Source organism: Leptonotus elevatus, chromosome 1, assembly GCF_054856555.1.
Source record: "Leptonotus elevatus isolate MCC_2025b chromosome 1, RoL_Lele_1.0, whole genome shotgun sequence".
Lineage (NCBI taxonomy): Eukaryota > Metazoa > Chordata > Actinopteri > Syngnathiformes > Syngnathidae > Leptonotus > Leptonotus elevatus.
Window position 1 is genome coordinate 43,179,205 of NC_141239.1, and position 19,470 is coordinate 43,198,674.

Sequence of the window (19,470 nt, forward strand, 5' to 3'; positions counted from 1 at the left end):
TGTGCGGACAAAGCACCTCAAATTACAGTGAGTCAGCTTTCAGTTAATAATATGAGCGACGATGTAGGCCACGTAGTGTTCTCGACATGGACATACAATTAGGCAGGAGACTGGAAAAGATGGCCAAAGTGCAAAAGAGCACACGGAACATCCCTCACACTCTTGTGCTTGTGCGTCAGGGCTCGGCCGACTCCTACACGAGCCGGCCGTCGGACTCTGATGTGTCCCTGGAGGAGGATCCCGAGGCCCTGAGGAAGGAGGCGGATAGGCAGGCCCTCGCCACGCTCGAGAAAGCAAAGGTCAGTAGTCCGCTTGACTTTTAATCTTTACTCGGCTTCTACTCTTTACATTTGTCGAAATTGATGTGTTACCTTTTTCAGCATTCGCTGAGGATGACACGTTGTAACACAGATTACAATTGTGTTAAGGGAAAATTGTATCATTTGAATAATTTTTTTTCTATTTTGCCGAGTTATCAAAACCGACTAGTATACTGTATGTAAAAATTAATTTGTGCTTTTTACTTTTCTAGTTAAGAATAGGGCCTGACCAATTAATTAGCCGATATTAGCTCTTTTAATGATTTGACATTTAAACATACCCCCCCCCCCCCCCAAGGCAAAAAATATTAAATTCCAAAGTTAAAGGTGCCTTGTGCCGTTTAAAAAGGTAATATTAAAGCTTTTTCTAGATCATGTATGCCCCATCATTGCCCAGATGAGTACAAAGAACCCTGGCTGTTTTACTATGCCTGCACCCATCATCTTTTATCTTCCCTTTATAGTAGAGTGTGCGGACCCTCACACTCCACAGTTTGTTTGGGGAGGGGAGGGGCGGAGTTTTTCTGACCTCATTTGAAGTCATGTCTTCGTTTGTCAACTGTGGCTGTCGCTTTAAGATCGTGGACGTACTCGCACGTGCGCCATAAACAAGTCTGACACAGATGCTGCAGTTACGCTTTGGGCCAGAGGCGGCAGTCGTGAGCAAAAAAGTGACAAACTGCACAAAGATCCTTTAAATAGCAAAGGGCAAAGTATTTTTGTAAAACAGTCAAACATTCTGCATGTAATTAATTGCTTTATTGTTGTAAGCGTTAGGGGACCAAAAAAAGTTATTCGTTATGTATTTAAATTTAATCAACTGATTAATTGGTTATCAGAATTGTATTTTGCCAAATGTCGGAATTGGCATCAAACTTAAAAATACTCCATATTATTCAGGTCCTGTTTCAGAATGTTGTTACGTATAGAGTGTGAGTACTTTTGCCACCTTGGCCATTCTGTGTATGTCTGTGCCATTATTGAACGCTTCTTATTTTCGTCCAGACCAAACCGGTTGCGTTTGCCGTGCGGACAAACGTGGGCTACAACCCGGGCCCCAGCGACGACGTTCCTGTGCAAGGCATGGCCATATCTTTCGAAGCCAAAGACTTCCTACACATCAAAGAGGTTTGTTTGCACCATCCTGTGGAGGGGGATCGTCTAGTAATGCCTGGCTGGCTGTTTTTTTGCATGCAGAAATACAACAACGATTGGTGGATCGGGCGTCTGGTAAAGGAGGGCTGTGAGGTGGGCTTCATCCCGAGCCCGGTCAAGCTGGAGAACACCCGGCTTCTACAGGAGCAGAGGATGAGGCAGAACCGACTCAGCTCCAGGTCAGCATGAGCAAAAATACACCAAAAAATATATGGTGAATTTATGTTCCAGACCCACTTGCAATTCTGTAATTGACAGTCATTGATAAATAAATAAATTATACCGTTTTCCTCCTCCCACACACTGGGTTATTAGCTAGCACATTGGGTTGAGGATTTGACCTGACATATTGGGTCAATGTTTTTGCTCCAACAAAGGGGTAAAACCTACCCATACTAACGAGTTGATGAGCTGCAATGAAACAGGATACCAGGTTATCAGTATAGCTATGGTTAAAGGTGATACTAATTTGAATTACTAGAAACATTTCCTAAGAAGCTATCGTAAATCTGCCTAAAACCTCTGGTGGTGGGAATTTAATCCACTGGGCTGGTGCTTTTACACGCTGTGACAACAAGGCGCTCTAAAGTGGCCATGCCAACTTGAAGCAAAAGTTCATACATTGTCTGTCGAGTCGGACTTTCTGCCCAACATATTACAGCAAAATGTTACACTGAAGGCAACACAGCTTTAAATTCGGACTTGCCTGTCTGCAAAACACCAAAAAGTGGTCGTTAAAGCTATTGTATGTCCTTTTGTTCACTCTTAGTAAATCCGGAGGAAGCTCTAGCCTGGATGTTGCCACGGGAACGCGCAGGCCCACCCCACCCGGCACAGGTGAGGTCAAGAAAATGTGTGTAAATTTCCATAACAGCCAAACTGAGCATCAATAAGCGGACCACCGGGTCACGTGTTCTAGGGCGGTTCTGTCTGGAAACAGATCTTCCCACCGCGTGTTAAATCATGTGGTTCTGACACAAAGACCCCCGTCTATTCCTCGATATCTTCCTTCTTCTGTCGCCGTTTTCTGTTCACGTCGCTCATCTTTTGTTGCCTTAATTAAGGCTCTCCTCTGCTGTTTTGTTGCCACATCAAAGATCACGTCGTTTAATAGTGCGAATTCTGAGACAGGCATTCACGCTCATGATATTAACTATTGTTAGAATACTCATTCTTTTGCATTTAGTATTACCGGTAACTCACAATCTTCTTTGGGGGGTTTTCCCATCTTTTTACTGACACGTTTTATTGTATATAATAGCGGCACAGCAGATTGGGAACCTGATGAAAGAGCAAAATGCGAGGCTCAATCAGGAAGAGTGAGCTATTACTTTTGTTGGTCCGAACATCTCAACATCTGCAGAGACGATTATCAGCAAAGATAAGGCTTTTCTTTTCAACATGCCATTCAAATCCCAACCGCACTTGTGAACGGGTGATCCTTTATGCGTATTTTTGCCTCCAACCTTACGTAATAACATTACCACAAACAATAACATGAAATTGGATACAACCTCCAGCCGCTAACGTGTTCTGTATGCTTTATAAATGGTGAGGTATTGTTATCAATTTGTTTCTTCGGCAATTCGGTTAGGTGAGCATCAGTCCATCAATGTTATTGCAAATTATAATGGCACAATCACAAAAAATCGTTTCATTTTACTGCATGAAACTAACCATCAAAATGCATCCTCATCCTGGCCAGCCAAATTCCATCAAGCAAGATTCTATTCGGCACTCGGGCCTTTCGAAACTCGTGAACAGAGAATTGTTTATGTATATATTATTCAACAACACCACATGAACAAATTACCGGAAATTATTGTAGCTTTCAGTCTGTGCAATGTCCGGAATGCTTGTTGTCCTCGATTCATTACCTTCTTCAAGCATCTCTCAGCATTCATGCAGCATTGCGCTTCCTCGTGACAATCTGGCATTTTCTTCCTCACACTCCTGTCAATGTCATCTCCGCGTTTTCCGTTCTGATGCATCTCACATCTCGTCTTCTATCTTCCCCCTCTTTCCTTATTTCTGTCGCTCTCTCTGCTCTTTGGCTTCTTTTTCCTTGGCGTACCCCCAACCCCCCTGACCCCATACCAATCAGCACACGTGGACATGCCCACGGTGACCGATGACGTTGACCCCCTGGACCTGGATGCCGAGGAGCTCCTTGAATCGCAGGGGGACCCTCGCTCCCCCAAGGGCATGTCCGGCAGCGTGACCTCGCCTCAGGCCAACACGCACCGGCTGCCTTTCTTTAAGAAGGTAACACTAGGAAGTGATGGGATTGGAGTTTGGGTGGGGACGGTCCGGGATGCTTCTCGCCTTGGCCAACACCCCTCCCCCCCTTTCTCCTCCCACCTGCCTGCATTTGCCCCCCATGTCCCCTCCGCCTATAACGCTTCCAAGATGCCTCCACTAACACCACACAGCTGCCTGAAACTCTAATAGGAAGGTGCTATAAACTGTACCCCCGGTGGTGGTACACTCCCTCACCTCGATTCTAACCTGCCAATGACTAACCGTGCTCTTGTGTGTGTTTTTGTGTCTTCTGGCATGTTCTGTGGAATGCTTTCGTAGGCGGGCCAGCTAAACAGAAACAGAAGTCGGTGAGTGCGTTTTTCCTTTCCTAACCGGACTAACATATTCTGTCTCATTGCAGAGATTTAAAAAAAAAAAAGGAAGGAGGGGGGTGCATTTTAGCGTATTACTTGATCCGTACTCCCTAATCACTCAACAGTGAACCCCCGTTTATCATGCTGAATACATTCCAGACCCACCCACAGGTAAAACGCAGTTACAGAGTGACACGCTCGAAACACATTTCAACTTCTTAAAACACCCTTAAAAAAAAGTATGGCTGAGTAGTATTACTAATTACTAGTAGTACTTTTTAAAATACTCCTTTGTTCTTACTTTCTCACTACAGTTCTGTGACACAAAAGAGAATTAAAGATTGTATTTTGAAACACTGAAATGTTTAACAAACTGTATAGTAATGAAAATCTGACCCCATACATTGGCTAATGGACATTAGCATAGATGCTACTGTAATTATGAAGCAACTGCTACTAAAACATACCTTAAAACACTGAAATGTTAAAAAAAAACTACAAATTAATGAAACTCCTCTTGCTTTAATGCTAACCTATAATGTGAAACGCCTTTAGGTCGACTAAAGGAAATTGTCATGCATGTTACAGTGATTATAAGTGTCACACAACTGCATGTGAAAAATAAAACAATACCCCAGGAATGGAACATATTTTAAATGAGTTGTTAGGTCAGTTGTTGACGACTTCTCAAGACATACATTCCCGAGCAGAACAAAACGAGAAACTCACTCAGTGGATAAGGAGTGATTCCCAATCCCAACACAGACAAATGCCAGCACCACGCGACTCCTTGCAGCCATGGCGACGCCGCAGGTGCTCGTCCATTGATGCGTCCCGACACGCCTTCATCTCCATTTGTGACGAAAGTGGGAGACACAGTCTCCACAGGCAGATCTGTTTGAACGTAATAACAAGACAGAAATATCTCTGCAGTAACATTTCTAAGTGGCAACGACGTTTGGTCAATTCAAATGAGATCCTATACGAGGGCAAGAGCTTCTAATAGTCATTTAAAATGATGATCATTACTTATATGTTAACCCCAAAATGCATGCATTCCGAATTCTCTAGAATTGAAAGTGTTAAATTTTGAATATTAATGCAATCTTTTCTGTTTAAAGAATTTGACTTCATCACAAAAGTGAGTGCACAAGTGCAAGCTTCAAACATGCCCCCCGTTAGACCTCATCTAAAATCTTCATTACTATTCTGTACAACATACGGAATGACGGAAGGGATAATCCTGAGCTATATTATTAGCATATCTCAGATGTATAAAACTATACACACATACTGTAGTCATCATTTAGCAAACTCGAGTCAGAGTGTAGCGATAACAGAGCAAATATTCTGGAAGTTCTTTCTTCAATGCCAAAGCCGATCATTGAAGTCGAAATGCATGTAAGCGCGCCGATGGAGCGGACAGCGTTACTGTACACCGTACATGACACCATGCAGTCCACTGTGCACTGTGCTAACACTATTTATACACCGCGGTTATGTACACCACTCCAGCGCTGGGCCCCGTGCCGACGAGAGCCATTAGGAGCCTTTTAAAATATGTATTTATAGCTCGTGTGGATGCAAATGAGGCCGAAAGAGATTTATGTAATATAATGTACCGGTAAATGCCTTTCAATACAAAGAGGAGGCGTGATGGGAATATGGATTTCCTGCCGTTACACCAGTCTGGGTGGTGGTGCGTTGTTGGGGCTGGGGGTGCGCAAAAAAGAAGGGATTTTTGAAGAGTGAATATGGATGAATCATACTTTAGCATGAGTCACAATGTAAGAATAAGCTTAAAGCATGGTTCATCTTTGCGTGGGCATTGGGTATACAAACATGTTGAAGGCTCAAAAGATTTTTTTTTTTATTTCAGTACAAACATGCTTATGTATACTTTTTTTAAATACAATTCCCAAACTATGCACGGTGTGAGTCCTGGAAAAAAACACCTCACATAGCAACATAATAATAAACGTTGAGGGAGTGAGGTTTTAGTATAACAATGTGTTTACTACAGGTGGCGCAGTGATGGGCGTTTAGCATATCCGCCTCACGGTTAGGAGTTCCAATCTGGACTCCGACCTTCCTGTGTGGCTTGTGTTTGCATGTTCTCTCCATGCTTGCATGAGTTTTCTGCACGTGGCCAAGTTTGGTCATCGAGAGCTCCTATCCAGCCTGTTTTCCACGTCTCCGTCCTTCAGCGCAGCAAGCTTAGCAGAAGCCTGATAACAATCCTGATCATGAATCAGGATTGTTAGTGGAGAAAAACATGGAAAACAGGCTGGATAGGGGCTCTCGAGGACCGAACGTGGCCACCCTTGCTCTAAATGGTCTGAGGGTGTGAATGGATGTTTATGTATATGTGCCCTGTGACCAGTTCAGGGTGTATTAGTTTTCTCATTTTACCAGGAGCACAACTCTTTGGGGGGCATAAGCAGAAAACTAAATATTCACACTTCAATCATTTACACTGGATTGCTGTGAAATACTATGACAATAAATGCAGAAAATAGAATTATTATGGTTATATATTATACAGTTTGAATACTAAAAATGTCTGAAAAGGAATGTTCAATTACTTTTAGATTTATATTGGAGCTCCTTAAATTTAGCAGATGTACCTTATGCGGTGGCCAGTGAGTGTAAAAAGCCAGCTCCCCTGGCACACTGGGCATAATTATGCAGACTTTAATTAAGTGAGACAGCAGACAGAGGAATAGAAGTTCCTGTAATGTGTGTGGAAGTGACTCACAGTAGTCATTTAATCATGATAGAAGTGTACCGTGTATTGATTTGACTGCTTTCATATGGGAAGGATGTGGCCACGGGCTCTTTTATGAAAAGATGTCCCTTCCCACAGATGGAGCATGTGCCTCCCTATGACGTAGTTCCTTCTATGAGACCCATCATCCTGGTTGGACCGTCGCTCAAAGGCTACGAGGTGAGCATGCTCACGGGACACTTTATTAGATACATAAGATCCAACATGAGAAATTCCGCCACGACTAAAACAATGCTAAGTTTTGAATGACGCTAATTGTATAAAAAGAAAATCTTTACACAAGCGTGGAAGCTGCCACAGCTGAAAAATAATTGGGACTAACTCCACTTTTCACTTGGTGGAATGTGTCCAAAATCCAAATAGTTTTGTCCTCATATGTGCACAAATGTAGCAACCATATTTCCTAATACTTTTGTCCACGTTGTATCAGTGTAGTATATAACACTTCTATCCACATTTGTATGGGCCTAACATCCATGTGCCCCAAAAGTTATGAGTCCACATTAGCATTAGTGTTTAGCAGTCCACATTAGCATTAGCGCATGTGTCCCAATACTTGTACTCGTTTGAATCAGTATAAATGTGGGCAAATATATTGAGACTGGTGTACAATACTTTGTACACAAATTTGTCCCAATACTTTTGAAAAACTATTTGTATGAGTATTAAAAAATCATGCGTCCCAACACTTTTTTACACATTTGAATGGGTGTACGAGAGTATTGGGATACAAATATGAAACAAAGTATTGGGACACATGGATGTTACACTAATGTGCAAGGGTCTGCAACCTGCAACTCTGAAGCCACATGTGGCTCTTTAGTCCCTCTCCTGTGGGTCCCTGTGGATCTCTAATAAAATGTATATATAGTAGAATTTTTTTTTAATTACATGTACATTTATTTTATTTTTTTTAGATAAAATATTATTTTAATAAATTAACAATTTTAGATTAAAAATTAAATGTTATTTTTTTCAATGTCAGAGTCCAAATTTACAAGTTGTCAGAAAAAGAGACATGAATAAGTTTTATATATATATACAAAAATGTCCAAAAGGTGACCATAAAATGTTCAAAAAGGAAGAAAAAAAACATAAAATTGCCATATAATGTACACAAAATTACTAAGTCATAAACTTTATTTTGAAAAAGGCAGAAAAGAAAACATTCAAAAAGTCATCATAAAAAGAAATCAAAAAAATTACCATAAAATGTCCACAAAATTGCAAAAAAAAGGGCAGAAATTTGATAGCAATAAATGCTTTAAAAAAAAAAAGTAGTAAAATAGCTATAAAATGACCAAAAAGGGAAGAAGAGAGACATAAAATTACCATAATATGTGCATAAAATTGCCAAAAATTTCAAAAATTTTACAGAAAGGCGGAGAAGTCTAAAAATATTTTTTTTTAGGAAAAACGAAGTCTGATAAATTACAAAAACAACAAAAATATATCCAAAAACAGAAGACAAAAGGTAGAAGAAAAGGAATCTCAAAGTATTGGATGCTGCATATTTTCTGTTATGGTGCAGCTCTAATTAGCTCTTAGGACCTCAGTACATTAGACTAACACTATAGCCTTACAATGCTATATACGTTATAATGTTCGTTCTTCACAATGTTTAAAGGTTTTGCGGCTCCAGACAGATTTTTGACTATTTATTTGGCCTCAAAGACCCCTGGTATAGGCATTATGTGTCCCAACACTTTTGTATACATTTGTATAGAAGTAATGTGTTCCAATACTTTTTGTAAGAAATGTGTTGTAAGTACCTCTCATGTCAATACTGCCGTTCACTTTGCAGGTGACAGACATGATGCAGAAGGCTCTCTTCGATTTCCTGAAACACAAGTTCGAGGGAAGGTAAGTGCGTCTGTCCTAGGCTCCATTGTTGTTGTTGTTTCAAAACCAACCGACTCCCTCCCTGTCGCAGGATATCCATCACACGGGTGACGGCGGACATCTCGCTGGCCAAGCGCTCAGTCCTCAACAACCCCAGCAAACACACTATCATCGAGCGCTCCAGCACCCGTTCCAGCCTGGGTAAGCCCACACATATACACAAACACACACGCACACGATTGTAATGAAGTATTTGTTGCCATCATACCACTTTGTTAAACAGTCGTCTGTGTTATTGTATGTTGTTTTATCAGATAAAATATAGCTCCAAACAACATAACTAGGTATAAGCATACCCTCAGCAGTCCTAAATGTCTTAACCCCCTACTATGTTTGTTTCTCATTAAAAACAATAATGTTTCAGGGTGTGAGTGAAGTAGGTAGGTGGGAGTAGTTTGGCAAGGACATGGAGAACAACTTCCGAATTGCTTTAAAGAAATTCTGATCCCCCATCCAATGGCTCAGGAATGCACTATCAACACTGCGTCTGGTGGAGATGTTGACCTGCACTGCTGACCTCGACTTGGGACGTTGGGGATAGTCCTCAATTCCACTAACACGCCTTCACATGAAAAGGCAGAGTCTGGCAACTCTGATGTTAGGTTTGAGCTTGAAGTTGAAGAAGTGGTTAAAAAGGTTCAAAAGCTTCAGGCATTGATGAGATCTGCCCGGAGATCTTGGTTGACACACCTCTGAAACATTGCATGGACATGGGGGACTGCCTCTGCATCGGCAGACTTAAGTGGTGGTCCCCCTTTTGGCCGGTGTATTCCAACTACAGGACAACCATACTCCCCAACCTAAAGTCTATTCAGTGTTTCTAGAGAGACTCAAAACTCAAATTCAGGGTGGTGTTGGCTTCATCAGGCCCTCACTGGGTCAAATTCACCCAGGAACATTATTGAGAAATGAACATAACAGAAGGGTTAAGGATACTTATGGTTAAGTATAATTCAAGTACTCAGAACTATGAATCAGAAGATGACAAAATTGTTCATCATGAATTTTCTTCCCAACTTCTGACCTCTCTTCATCCTGTCTCTCTGCCCTTCTTCACCCATTCCTCCTTCTTTGGCCCACCTTCATCATCATCTTCTTCCTCCTCCTCCACCCTCTCTTGAATCAGATGTACTGGGTATGTATGCATCCCCCCAGCCCCCCTGTCCACCTTCTCCCCCTTTTCCTCCTGACTCTCACCCATCCTCCACACTTTATTTGCCCGTATGCTTGCCTTGTCTGCTGCTCCTCATACTTCTCTGTGTGACAGCTTGTAGCTTCCAATAAAGACTACCCCCCCCTCAAAAGTGTTATGAAACCAGTGAAGCCAAAAAGCGTATCCGTGGGAGGGCAGAAGGGCCGCGAGCTGCTCTCTTCGAGCGGGAGCCAAACCGGAGAGGCAAACTGATACTCTCATGCCACTCTCCACCTTGTGTGAGGGTGGAGGCGCTTTAGATGGTCCTCGTGGAGATACTGCGGGAAGTCCAGGAATAGCGGGTGGCAAGCTTCTCACTTCACTTTGCAACCAATGAGTATGTGTGTGCGTGTGTGCGCAGAGGTTAATTGAAACCTTGCCTCCACTTCCGGCCTCAATGGCTCTTATCGCCGCGAGGGCGCCACGCTTGATAGCAACTTTAGCCACATTTCCACCGAGTACGACGATACCATTCAGTTTAGCGCAGTACGATTTGGATCGATCAGGATTGACACACTTACGAACAATTTAGAGACTACAAAGAACCTAGTCTACATGTATGCTACCACAATAAGACAATTAAGATTATTTAACAAAGTTACTGTGTTTTGAAAACGACAGACAATTTAAATACTTCAACAAACCTGACATACAGTATGTGTTTTTGTAAACATTGAAGACAAGATGACAATTCATTGTGACATCACACGTTCTTCCGGGTGGCAAAAGCTGAAGCATACTCCGATAGCGCCACAAGTAATCAAGCCCTGGCAGATGGCTTGAATGATGATTTTAGCCTTCTTCTTGACTGCTGTAGTTTGAATGTGTAAAGTGTCAGTCGAAAAGATGTTTTGTGAGCTAAATTGCTTGGAAGGCACACCCAAGAGCAGCGGTAATTTGTATATGACGGACATAAGTTAGCATGCTAGAAGGAGTTAACTCATTCACTGCCATTGACGGCTATAGACGTCAAAAATTCATTTAAACTTAAACATTTTTTTTTTTGCATTTTCGCTAACAAGAGTATGAAAACCTAGGAATTTTGTTGTTGTTGTAAATTTAGAACAGATATAACATTTGTTAACTAGTGAAGTCATGTGATTAATTACAAATAAAAATTGTAATCGCCTGACGGGCCTAATTAAAAAACATTTTAAGTAAGGGCCGTTTAATCATAATTAATCGCATGATAATTTTATATCTGTTATAAATGTACAATAAAAAATTTTAGGTTTTCATAAAAAAATGAAATTAAATGAAAAAAATGTTAAGCTAATAGAAATAGTTCACATGAATTTTTGACGTCTATAGTCGTCAATGGCAGTGAATGAGTTCATTAATGCAGGAGATAGCAGTTGTTGAAATGCCTCAGCCTTAGCATAGGCTAGCATACTACCATAGTTTGTAATTGAGCCCAGTTGACCATTTTAGACATTTGAATCAAACTGGCACACGTTTTGTCAGTATCAAAGACATTTGATTCTTCAATAATGTAACAAATGTGTGTCCTTAATTGAAATTTTGACTCTTACATGAAAGTAATCATCAATGACAACCAATCAAAGTGCACTGCTTGGTGAAAGGCTGTTGTTGCAAAAGGAGAAAAATTAATCCAGGGTCAATTCAGAGATGCTCACCCATGTTCAAATGCCAGATTTTGGTATAGTAAAAACTGAACTTTTTCAAAACGTTTTCCACCATTAATGTGACTTAAAACTTACATAGCTTAATTTAAAAAAAAGTGTCTCTTAGGCTTTTCCTGACTTAAAAATAATAATAAAATTAAACAAATTCAAACAAATGTATGCAAGAAAATTCCACACAATATAGTAGATGTAAACACAACTCATCACCAAAAGAACCCCTACAGCCAAATGCAGGATGTTAGGAAAAGACTACTAGAACATCTGAACTTTATTTGGAGTTAATCATTGGCATGTTACGTGGCAAGTGTGCTGACAGCCATTTAACATGAATTTGAATGTGATTGGTTAACACAGCCACATCTCACTTAAAAGTGTGCACTCTTCCACATTATCTCTGTTGTTTATTTTTATTTTATTTTACTTTTTTTTTTTAAAGGAGTTTTACGCTATAGTGTTACAAGCTCATTGATGGAAAAAGATTTTAAATTAATTTATCTTTGCGATCAGAAAAACCTGGATTTGACCAAGGGTGTGTAGACTTTTTATATCCATGTAATTGCTTTAAGACCATTAGCCTTAATAACACTAATCTTCAACTTTTTTTTTCTTTGGCTTCTGTGTCATGTTAATGAGAATGTGCGCCCATAATTATTATGGCATGTCATTCTTCAAGTGCCTCCTTCTCTTATGTTTTTATACATTTTTTTAAGAAGAGAAAAACAACATGAGGACTTCCTTGATGTTTGAGAGGCGACAGAATGAGAATGCTGTGCACCGTTCCATTTAGCTGTGCATAAATGGAACTGAACGTCTGATCTGAGCCAGTTCACACTGGGTTTTTTTCTTGCATGATCTTGAACTAACCTTACATTTAGCACAAAGTACGAGTCACGTAGTACTTGTGGTTGATGCAGCGCTTGCTCTCATGTGTTTGCCGCACTCCGTACAGCTGAGGTTCAGAGCGAGATCGAGCGCATCTTCGAGTTGGCCCGCACGCTGCAGCTGGTGGCCCTGGACGCCGACACCATCAACCACCCGTCTCAACTGGCCAAGACCTCGCTGGCTCCCATCATCGTCTACATCAAGATAGCGTCACCTAAGGTCAGTGGGGGAAGTTTTAAAAGTTGAAAGTTTTTTTGTTTGATCGATTCGTGTGTGTGTGTGTGGTGTGGTGTTCATTGGTTGGTGACGGTTATTGTTTTGATGTATTTTTAAAGCATTTTCTCATGCTTGTATTTTGAATTTCTGAGTCAAGTGCATTAAAAAGACATTTTATTTTTCATTGCAAATGGCTTCTAGGTTCTGCAGAGGCTCATCAAATCCAGGGGGAAGTCCCAAGCCAAACATCTCAACGTGCAGATGGTGGCAGCAGACAAATTGGCACAGTGCCCCCCTGTAAGTCTTCATATTCAACACTTTTTGGGAAAAAACTATTTCTTAAGCTGCAGTGTTGCTTTTGTATTTTACATTTTTAATGAAGACTCATTGCTCTCAGTCTTCTTTTTGTCAACTACTTCCACAAAACTGCATTCTGTTAGTTCAACACAAAATTATTAAAAGGAGACATCTTATAGAAAATTGACCTTTTAATTGCTTGTGTACAAATAGTTTGGTCTTTGGTGTAACTGAACACACATCAAGTGTGAAATTAAACAACCAAGTAACTCTTTTGTGAGCTATTTCTGAGAACGTGTGTGTTTGAGCAAGCCCTTCTGAATTTGGCCAGACGGTAAGTCAATTCAGCAAAATTCAGTCTTGAAGAGTGAAATTATAATCAATGTATCCTTCAACTCTCAACTGTGGCTTGTCTTTCAAATGTTCCGTATTAATCGCACGTGATTTGACATTGACGAGAAAAGTAAACCTCATGAAAATCAGTTGACAAATTACCAAGTTATGATTTATTTTCAATGTACATGCATTGCCTTTGATGGTAAAATTGCCCCCACTAAAATGGCCGCCACATTGGCACGTCGTTTAGCCAGGCTTCTAAAGTGCGAAAGTGTATCGAGTCCTAAATCATATCTGTGCCGGGTGTTGTGTATCGGCAGCTGTGACGCATATCTTGACCATTTGATTTACCGGTACTTTAATGTCACAAGATCATCGTGATCTTCAAATTTAGAATTACATTGGAAAAAAAGTACAACTACATTAAAAACAAATTGAATTGACATACTCCCTATTTATTTTCCAAAGTCCACAGAGTCACAGAAGAGTGATATGTTGAAATGAGTTGAGATGTTTCATTTAGACAGAAATTGTGATTTTTCAACATATACTATATGGCAATTATAAACCTACCAGGTGGGATCACTATTACTAGATATAGTGGGTCAGTGTCCCACTTGCCCCTAATGCAATGTTGTCATCTCCTCTATACATGAAGGAACTGTTTGACATCATCCTGGACGAGAACCAGCTGGAGGATGCCTGCGAGCACCTGGCCGACTACCTTGAAGCTTACTGGAAGGCCACGCACCCGCCCAGCAGCAACCCACCCAACCCGCTGCTCAACCGTACCATGGCCACGGCCGCGCTGGCCGCCTCGCCCGAGCCCGTCTCCAACCTGCAGGTACAGGTGCTCACCTCGCTGCGCAGAAATATGGATCTGTGGCCCGACATGGACGGCCACGCCGCCGTCGACGGCAAAGAGGACGAGCACGCCCTCTGAAGTCAGTCCAGCACTCAGACTCTGCGGCCGCCTGAAAGTGGGAGGAGGAACTCGTCAAGAAAAAAAAAAAAAAAGAAACACGTACACGTGACCTGCTAAATTAAGACCATCAAACCTAAAATGGAAATCCGGAGAAACTTAGAAGGCGCGCCTTTCTCCTCTTTCTCTTTGCAATTAAGAGCATAGAGCCAATTTGCCTGCCCTCTTTTCGTCACCTCGGTGGCCTCCTTCCTCTGCCAGACGCTTTCTAGTTTGCCGTCCTCCCCCGTTGTTGCCATGGCGCCACACCTGAAAACAGCAAGTCATGCCTGCTTCCTCCTCAGTCGGAAAAGGCGCCCAGTTTGGACCAGGCTGCCGCTAATACGCCTTTTAACTAAAAAAACACTAATCCAAACATACAGTTTGATTATGCATCTAATGCATGTCTAGTTGATTTATCTATTGGCTATGAGAAATCCCTTCATCTGTATTAGCAAAAACTTTTGTGTTCAAGGACCACATTCGGGGGGTTTTAAACAGACAGATGGGCCAGGTCAAAGTTCAAAAGTGGATCAAAATGTTCTAAAGTCAAAATTCCCATTCACATTTTTTAAATTGTAATATTTGTAATTAATTTAATTAAAGGTGCGATAAGAAGTATAGATAATTATCTGATAAAATTGTAAAAAAAAATTATATAAAATAATAATGATAATAATAATACATTTGTAATTTTTGTAAATCTTAAAGATTAAATAATTTATACCCATTTTAAAAGATGTAATATTTATAATGAATTGAAATAAACAATCAAAGAATCATTTAATAGAATTACAAATTTTACTTTACTAATATTTTCTTTTTCAGGTATGGTATAATGAATTTTAAAAATTTGATTCATGGAATGTAGAAAAATGAATGCATTTCAAATGAACAATTTTAGGGAAGTATCTGACAAATTAATACGTAATAAGTATTACAGTGCTCTTGATGAACGTCTCAATTAAAAATGTTTATAAATTTTATCAAGCAATTGTTTATTGTAAATAATAAAATATAATATCATGAAGATAGACAATGCTACTGAATTTGAATTTATAATTATATATATATATATATATATATATATATATATATATATATATATATATATATATATATATTACCTCATGTACAAATGGAAAAAAAACTTCTTCTTTATCAATTATGGTCCTTCAGTACCAAATGTTTGCCTAGCCCTGCTTGAGAACCACAAATGGCTCAGAGAGGGAGAGAGAGAGAGAGAGAGAGAGAGAGAGAGAGAGAGAGAGAGAGAGAGAGAGAGAGAGAGAGAGAGAGAGAGAGAGAGAGAGAGAGAGAGAGAAAGAGAAAACATTTACAAACTGATGTACACAGATAGACATAAAGTTCCCAGCAAAAGGTAGAAATATGACCGTTTTTACATTTGTAAAACAAAAAAAAGCACCTATTTCCCACCTGTTGCTTGGTGCCATGATCTCGTTGAGCCAGAGGGTGACACAGTTGTGTGTGGATTAACTGCTTGTGTGTTTTGGTTCGCTTTGACCTCTTTTGTGCATATTTTTATGGATGTTTTGAGCGTGTTTACACCAGCACTTTAACCTGCTAATATGTTAAATAGTACAATTTACTTAGCTTAGTATAGGATTGTATAGAGTTGTGCAAGTAGAGTGGAACTGCCAAAATTGAATCACAATCCCTTTTGTGGTGCTATTTTCCTCGCAGGAAATAATTTCAAATTAGAATTGATGGATAATAGTAGCAAGCAAATATTTTTCTATTGCCTTGAGTTTGACAGATCGGATTGTACCACTTTTGGCACTTTCAATTTCTGCGGTTCAGATGTAAACAGTAATGTTTGTTGCTTGTGCTCCCCCTGCTTCCCTTGACTGACTACTCACACTGTTTGTCTCTGCATGTTCACTGTGCACGTGGCTCGCCTCTTACTCGCCGTAGGGGTCCAACCTGGAGCCCACAAAACGGGAAGGCACGGAGAGCGGTGGGAGCGAATACCATGGTGACCTGGGTGGAAAACCTCAGCAACAGCAACAGTCGTACCTGCGCTCCTCCCGCGGCCAACTCCGAGGCAACAGCGGCCGCGGCCTATCCCGGCAAGACACCTTCGACTCAGAGACGCAGGGCAGCCGTGACTCGGCGTACACCGAGGCCGGAGACTCCTGCATGGACATTGAGACCGACCCCTACGAGGAGCCTGAGCCTTACCGCGGGGGAGGCGGAGGAGGAGGGGGCAGCCGCCTCCACCTGGCGCAGCACCACGGGCGCCAGGCGTCCTGGGAGGACGAGGGAGCCGAGCCGGACCAGGAGAACCTGAACCAGCCGCCGGCGCCCAGTCAGGGGGGGCAGCAGCAGCACGGGCGGGCCAAGCTGAGGGAGCGCTACTGCCAGGAGCCGCTGGACACGGGGGCCAACAAGGGCCGCAACAAGAACCAGGATGACTGGGGCAGGGACGTCTACATCCGCTGAGAGGACAGAAGAGGAGGAGACGACAAATGTTTACATCTGACAACTACAGTAATCCCCATCTATTTGCAACTCCCTGCCCCACCACCACCCAAATTGTTTAGAATTGTCTATATCAGCCGGTTCTTTAAAATGTTTACAAAAAAATAAAAAATAAAAAATACTTTGATTTCCATAGTGACCAACATTAAAATACAATAATGCAATAGGTTTAAGTGTTCATCTAAAAACAAAACAGAGGTTTATCCCTACAAGGTACATTTAATACTGTAAAATGATGCACAGTTTGAACATTAACTATATTTAGATAAAACTGTACTTAAATAATGATTCAATTCAAATGTATTACACGTAAAGGTTAAAAAAGTATCTTGACAAATGCTTGAGAACAAACAGTTCTAAAACATTAAATGAACATGTATTGTACTTAAAAGTTAAATACAACTGAACAAATGTGCAGTCCTGAATTAAAAAAAATATGTGTTTAAGCCACTGTAACATAATACATAATTTAAATTTTTAACGCTGTTATTAAATTATGTGGCACTAGAGGGAGTCCTCTTACCACTTGTAAATGACTGGCCTATAAATAATAGTTTAAAATAGTGGCCAATTCAAACTTTTTCCTCCAAGGGCAGCATGCAGAAAAATCTAAGAATGCCAGGGCTGCTTTCTTTTTCAGCTAATTAAATATTGTTATTGTTATATCATGCAGTGGACTCCTGCATAAATACGATTGTTTTTCTTTATTAAAAAAAAATAATAATAATTCAAATAAAATAAATATATATATATATATGTTTTAAAATTGTTATTTTTTGAAACGCTTACTGAAGATGTTTGCTATTCACGGGTTGTCCCCTTCCATATCCCCTATCTACTGTATATTGTTTTGAAATTGTAGTTATTTAGAAAACCAGCTACATCACACACTGCTTAAAGGTGGAAAGGCAAAGTCGTTTAGGACATTTCAGACATTTTGGGTGGCCCTGTATACCACTAGAATAGAGTAAATCTCCACAATATGAGCCAAAACAAGAGCAATCTGAGGATTGAGTCACCGTCAGATCTTATAGCAGTTGAGATGTTACTTCAACATACTGTACCTCCTGACACGAATTCAGCTGAGTTTTGGCACCATCTAGTGACATTTTCAGGCGTAACAGAAAGAACACCAAAATTTGCCAAGGCACTGCAAATAAGTGAGTTTTTCATCAAATAACTGGATAGTCAAACCCACACCCCCCCCAAAAACTCCATTAGATGAATTTGCAAATAGTGGGGGATTTCTGTACTTTGTTTTTACACGTTAATTACTGCATGAATGTCACGAGACAGCACGAGGACACTACTTGTTATGATTGTCACCTCTGTCGAGATTCAGTAGAATGTGAGGACGTCATCACGTCTGTCCCCCAAAGTCTTAAACAGGGTCTATATCACCACCCCACCCCAATATACCCCCAGTGTGCAGTGTCAGGGTTCCTCCACAACTTCCCTTTTTGAATGTCCACTTCTTATCACCCGGACCTTAAAAGCAGGTGGACAAGTGGCTATATGTTAGATATTTTTTATGGACACAGTTCTCTCCTCCATTGTAGTTTTCATTGTGCTGCTATTGCACCCCCCGAGCCCATCATCCTGCCAAAAAACTCCCACAATAATCCCAAGTGCCGGAAGGTCTCGCCAAGCCATGTCCGCCAACAGCGCCGCCGCCGCCGTCTTAACTCTTACACTCCTTCTTTGCAGGCCACATATGTTGTCTCTTTCTCTAGGTCCAACACATCTGGATTTTTGTTATTTATGCTCAGATATACTTACTTAAAATCACACCGACTCAATTTGTGTGTTTTCCCCCTCTGATCTTTTTTAAACTTCACTTGTGAGGTTGTGAGAGGCTTTAAGCATTAACTGCTCCCCTTCGCTTCTTCAGTTGGATAAATGAATATTGAATGTTATTGTTGCGTTATCGCAATTGTTTAAAAAAAGAGAGATAATATATGACATAACATGTATCATTGGTGCCTGATTGTAGCTACATTTTTTTTTTGCTTTTTCTGCCTTTCATTTTTAATCTGTGGATAAATTCGTATTTTAATTAAAAATGTAAGCAGAAAATTCCACTGTGTCGTTTTCTTTTCTTTCTTTTTCTTCTTTTTTAAAGTACGTATAGGTCCCAGACTCCAATAACACAGTTGAAGAGGTCAGCGCAGACAGTCCATTCAGTAAACCACTGAGTATTCATTCTAATTAATACACTTTTAATTACTTACTTTACTTCTTAAAGGTTCCTTAAAGATAGCTATAAAGTTTCTAACCAGAGGTCATAAAAGCGCAGAATAGTCCGTTTCAATCTTTAGGTGTTTTAGGTCACCTTTCACATTAATTAATCAGTACTCATTCGACTTTAGCCCATAAAATCACTGTTATTTAATCACTCTATAATTGCTGACACACCTTGTTTCACTTCAAGTAGCGGAAATAACACGGAAAGGAATGCCCCATGCCCTTATTTGGACATAACATGTGCGTCACTATGTGCGTCATTAATCCCTCCATTCGAGAGAACAGTGTTGCCTTCAAGTACAATACGGTCAACACAGAAGCAAGTTTATAGTCGCTCGTTGAAAGCGATTAAATACAATTTGTTGAGTATAGACTATTGATGCGAACCAGGAATTATACACTCTCGTAATTTTC

General features: G+C 40.6%; 1 protein-coding gene and 1 long non-coding RNA gene across 7 annotated transcripts in view; one reads left to right on the plus strand and one right to left on the minus strand.

The window, feature by feature from the left end:
- The window catches only part of cacnb1 (calcium channel, voltage-dependent, beta 1 subunit), a 36,467-nt gene extending 17,579 nt beyond the window's left edge, over positions 1 to 18,888 (plus strand). For 2 of the 3 annotated variants that reach the window (XM_086076097.1, XM_086076916.1), the window contains 12 exons: positions 180 to 299; positions 1,326 to 1,448; positions 1,518 to 1,654; positions 2,245 to 2,312; positions 4,056 to 4,084; positions 6,957 to 7,037; positions 8,683 to 8,741; positions 8,812 to 8,921; positions 12,568 to 12,719; positions 12,918 to 13,013; positions 14,008 to 14,193; positions 16,246 to 18,888. In XM_086076097.1, coding sequence (XP_085932223.1) covers positions 180 to 299; positions 1,326 to 1,448; positions 1,518 to 1,654; positions 2,245 to 2,312; positions 4,056 to 4,084; positions 6,957 to 7,037; positions 8,683 to 8,741; positions 8,812 to 8,921; positions 12,568 to 12,719; positions 12,918 to 13,013; positions 14,008 to 14,193; positions 16,246 to 16,773 — 1,689 coding nt within the window. In that variant the 3' untranslated portion in view covers positions 16,774 to 18,888. Of the gene's footprint in view, positions 1 to 179; positions 300 to 1,325; positions 1,449 to 1,517; positions 1,655 to 2,244; positions 2,313 to 3,579; positions 3,741 to 4,055; positions 4,085 to 6,956; positions 7,038 to 8,682; positions 8,742 to 8,811; positions 8,922 to 12,567; positions 12,720 to 12,917; positions 13,014 to 14,007; positions 14,194 to 16,245 lie in introns of all 3 variants that reach the window. The other variant, XM_086077307.1, reaches the window with a different exon arrangement.
- LOC147182316 (uncharacterized) overlaps positions 1 to 19,470 on the minus strand; it is a 38,208-nt gene that overhangs the window by 18,301 nt on the left and 437 nt on the right. Inside the window, exons 2-7 of one of the 4 annotated variants that reach the window (XR_015095565.1) lie at positions 16,191 to 16,769; positions 14,408 to 14,580; positions 14,208 to 14,323; positions 12,518 to 12,714; positions 8,651 to 8,718; positions 4,820 to 4,984 (exon numbers count right to left, since the gene is read on the minus strand). This is a non-coding gene — a long non-coding RNA (uncharacterized LOC147182316). Of the gene's footprint in view, positions 1 to 4,819; positions 4,985 to 7,892; positions 8,719 to 8,791; positions 8,918 to 12,482; positions 12,715 to 14,207; positions 14,324 to 14,407; positions 14,581 to 16,190; positions 16,770 to 19,470 lie in introns of those variants that run through there. The other 3 variants (XR_015095483.1, XR_015095523.1, XR_015095591.1) reach the window with 3 other exon arrangements.